This window comes from Castanea sativa, chromosome 5 (assembly GCF_040712315.1).
Source record: "Castanea sativa cultivar Marrone di Chiusa Pesio chromosome 5, ASM4071231v1".
NCBI classification, from domain to species: Eukaryota; Viridiplantae; Streptophyta; class Magnoliopsida; order Fagales; family Fagaceae; genus Castanea; species Castanea sativa.
The window spans coordinates 53179546-53183633 of NC_134017.1; the positions used below are offsets into that span (position 1 = coordinate 53179546).

The following is a 4088-nucleotide window of genomic DNA, read 5'->3' on the forward strand; positions in this document are numbered from 1 at the left end:
TTTTGGTAAGGGTGTTTTTTTAAGAGTGTTTGAGTTATATTACTCATTTTAAGGTGTTTAAACACTAAATTTAGAAAACTCCTCTTACCTTCTTTTTTTTTTTTTTTTATGGAAAAACTTTCAAATTTCAATTAAACTTGGGTGGTACCCACAGAAAGTACATCAGAAAGAATTTGTGATACAATGACAAGGGGAGTATCCTCCACCCATATTGTACAGTCAATTACATCCTTTGCATGCTTTGCCATTAGGTGTGCTGCTACGTTGTTGTCACGTCGAGTGAAGCTTGTGTCCCATGAAGTGAAAGTAGGCAGCCACATTTTTGTCCCCGTGATGACCTGTTGGATGGAGATTGGGGCGGGTGTCTCACACTCAAGGGCTTGAATAACAACCTGTGAGTCTCCTTCAATTGTAACCTGCGTTAGGCCCAGCTCCCATGCAAAAATGATTCCACACTCCATTGCCTTTGCCTCAACCTCAAGCGCACCCAGTGGGAAGTACAGCTTTTTTGAGAGTGCCCCCATGATTTCACCTCTGTCATTGCGAACAACGACACCAATTCCACACTGCCCAGTCTCCTTAAACACTGCACCGTCGACATTGATCTTATACCAGTCAGTGGGTGGGGGCTTCCAAGAGGTTGGGGTGTGGGTGGGGCGAGAAACGGGGAGGTCTGCTGCTTGTTTATATTCTTCTATATACCTGTGCGCATTGTTGACAATCACTATAGCAGTTTTGGAGGTGCCACCGTGTTGAACCTCATTTCTATTATTCCAAATGCCCCACGCGGCAGCTACAAATACTTCTAGCTCGGTGTGGTCATTTTTTTCCTTGAGTACCCAGAAGAGGTCCATGAAATCCTTTGGCTTCCATGAGGGTCTTGGTGGTTTGACAGTGAGGGTAGTCCAAACCTCCCTAGAGAGGTCACAACTCCAGAATGTATGTTTTGGAGTTTCAGTTGCTTCGCACAGGCCACAGTCAACGTCCATTGGGATGTGGCGATCCCTGAGGCGAGTTTTGGTTGGCAGGATATTCTTGCAAGCCCGCCAAATGAAGGTTCTGATCTTGTTTGGGCACTTTAGGCTCCAAATGGACTTCCACATTGTCTTCATAGTGGAGCCATCTGAGCATTGACCATTGTCTTGGGTGACTTGAAGTCTTTGGGCGATGCGATATGCACTTCGCACAAAGAAATCACCGTTTGGTGTGGCTGACCAAATTTGGCGGTCTTCTGTAGGGAGTGCACTAAGTGGAATGCCAAGAATTATTTCGGCTTCATGGGGAAGGAAGGTGCTGCGGACTACCTCAGTTTTCCATACGTGCAGGTGATGATCGATGAGGCAGGAGACCAGGTCACCGTTGGTCGAGTGGAGGTCAATTCTTGGGCTTACTACTCTGTACGCTGAAGGGGTGGGCATCCATTTATCTTTCCAGATATTGGTCTGCATTCCATTGCCAATGCTCCACCTGACTCCTTCAGATATGAGTGGCTTGGCTGCCATTATACTCTGCTAGGCATATGACGATCTCTTACCAAGTTGAGCTTCAAGGAAGGTGGAATTGGCAAAATATTTGGCTTTGAAGACCTGGTAGAATAGAGTGTTGTGATTTTTCAGGAGGCGCCATCCTTGCTTTGCCAGGAGTGCTAGATTGAAGGCTCGCAAGTCTCTAAAGCCCATTCCCCCATCAGTTTTGGGTGTGCAAAGCTTGTCCCAGGCTACCCATGGAATTTTCCTCTCTTCTTTTTTCTGCCCCCACCAAAATCGGCTGGTCAGAGCTCCCAAATCCTTGCATAATGAGTCCGGAAGCTTGAAACAGCTCATGATGTAGGTGGGGGTAGCTTAAGCAACAGCTTTGATAAGTGTCTCTCTCCCTGCGCTTGACAACAACTTCCCTTTCCAGCCTGCGATCTTTTTCCCAACCTGGTCCTTTATCCTATTAAAGGCTCTCTTTTTGTTCTTGCCGATAAGTGAGGGTAGGCCTAGGTATCATTCATGCACTGTTTTATGATTTGAGCACCGAAGAATCTCCCAGACTCTTGTGCATTCGTTCATGTTGGCATTGCAAAAGATAAGGCTATCATCTACGAACAGCAGATAAGAGATGGATGGTGCGTTTCAGCATACAGCAACACCATTGATGTGCCCCTACTGTTGTCCCCTGTTCAGCATTGCCGAAAGTCCCTCAGCACATATGAGGAAGAGGTGAGGTGATATGAGATCGCCTTGGCGGATGCCTCTGGATGGCCTGATCGATCCTTTTGGTTCCCCGTTGATTAGGATGGAATAGTTAGCAGTTTTAACACACATCATTGTGAGAGAAATCCATCGCTCATGAAAGCCCAGTTTACGCATGATCATTTCCAGACACGGCCATTCAACTTGATCAAAAGCCTTACTCATGTTAATTTTGATTGCCATGAGATTGTCCTCGCCCTTCCGTCGCTGGTTAATGTGGTGCATTGTCTTGAAAGCCACAAGTACGTTGTTTGTAATCAACCTGTCAGGGAGAAAAGCACTCTAGGAGGAACTGATAATGTTAGGCAGCATTTTCTTAAGTCGGTTAGCTAGGACCTTAGAGACAATACGAGATAATACATTACTTAGGCTTATGGGGCGATAGTCTGTGATTTTCTGGGGGGTTTTTTTCTTTGGGATGAGACAGATATGGGTAGCATTAATATCAGCAGGCATATTCCCAGAGTTTAAGATATTTAGCACACATTCAGTAGTATTTGGACCAACGATATTCCAGAATTTTTGGTAAAAGACAGGGGGCATACCGTCGGGTCCTGGGTGCTCAATGGCACTTTTGTAAATATGTTAAAAACTATAGGGCCCACTTGATTAGACAACACATAAAGCTTCCTTCTTCAATTCCAACTAGGGGCCCACTTATCAACTTTTAAAAAAAAACACATGTAATAAACACACAATTATGTTTTTTCACACATTGAAACATATTATTTAAAACATAGTACGAAACACGTTTTTTGCTTTATGAATACTATAAACACTTGTTTTTACAACATTTTTTGAATTATAGTTTTCACATCATTTTAAATAACGATACTATATATCTCCAACCAAACTACCCGTGTTTCTTTTCAATTTTTGCTACTAGCAGCCAGTGTAGGACATGGTGAGGACAAGGAATAGGATTCATGCAAGCAAACTTACCTGAATGATGGAGTCAAATTTTCAAGGTCGTCAAGCTAAACATATCAATAATTGTTAAGTCCCCAAAAATAACATATAATTTTCTTTCATTAAATCATGTTAATTATCATTTAAGTTATTAATCATAATTAATATTCTTTAAAAGTTTTAAATCAATTTTTTTTGTTAAATATATTAAAGATTATTATTAGAATATAATTTTTTTTTTTTTTTTTTTTGAGAAACCAGACCAGAAAGTCTGGGAATTTATTCAAAAACTTAAAAAACTTAGGGAACATCCCTTACAACAGTATCATCCCTTAACACAAGAGGGGTAATATCGGGTGGAGTGTCCTCCAACCAGACCTGAAGACCTGTCACTGTGCTTGCTTTTTTTGTGAGAGCATCAGCAACTAAATTACAAGCTCGGGATACATGATTAAATTCTACCAATTGAAAACCCGAAACTAGTGCACGACTGTCCTCTATAATATTTCCATAGCTGGTCAGATCACCGTTGTCCTTGGTGAGCGCATTTATGATCACAGCTGAGTCTCCTTCAATCACCACCCGAGGCAGACCAATTTCTGCAGCAAACTTCACCGCTCGGCGACACGCTAGAGCTTCCACAGCTGCTACTGATTGAGGCAGCGAAATTGGCATCGAGAGAGCACCTATAACAGTGAATGTGGCTACATCAAAGTTCACCTTATAAAAATTATGTTCAGGGGGTCTCCATTGCTGCATAATGGTTGGACCAAAGGGAGCTGGGAACTCGGACTGAACTGCAAGGAAATCTTGGAGTAGGGTACCAGCCATACTACAAATCTTGGAGAGTGGATGAACTTGTCGACCAAAGTGCCTAGCATTACACCTATTCCACAGTAGCCATGTCATGATTGAGAAAAGCTCCAGTCTGAATTCGTCCTG

At 42.8% G+C, this 4088-nt stretch overlaps 1 protein-coding gene across 1 annotated transcript; it reads right to left on the reverse strand.

The window, feature by feature from the left end:
* Window positions 1-1511: 1511 nt before the first annotated feature.
* On the reverse strand, window positions 1512-1823 carry LOC142635402 (putative mitochondrial protein AtMg00310). The gene has a single exon (XM_075809561.1). It carries the CDS (start codon window positions 1821-1823, stop codon window positions 1512-1514), a length of 312 nt encoding a protein of 103 aa, XP_075665676.1.
* Between the last annotated feature and the right edge of the window lie 2265 nt (window positions 1824-4088).

Excerpts from the sequence above, each read along its gene's own strand:
- LOC142635402 (XM_075809561.1), bottom strand. The coding sequence starts at position 1,823 with ATGAGCTGTTTCAAGCTTCCGGACTCATTATGCAAGGATTTGGGAGCT.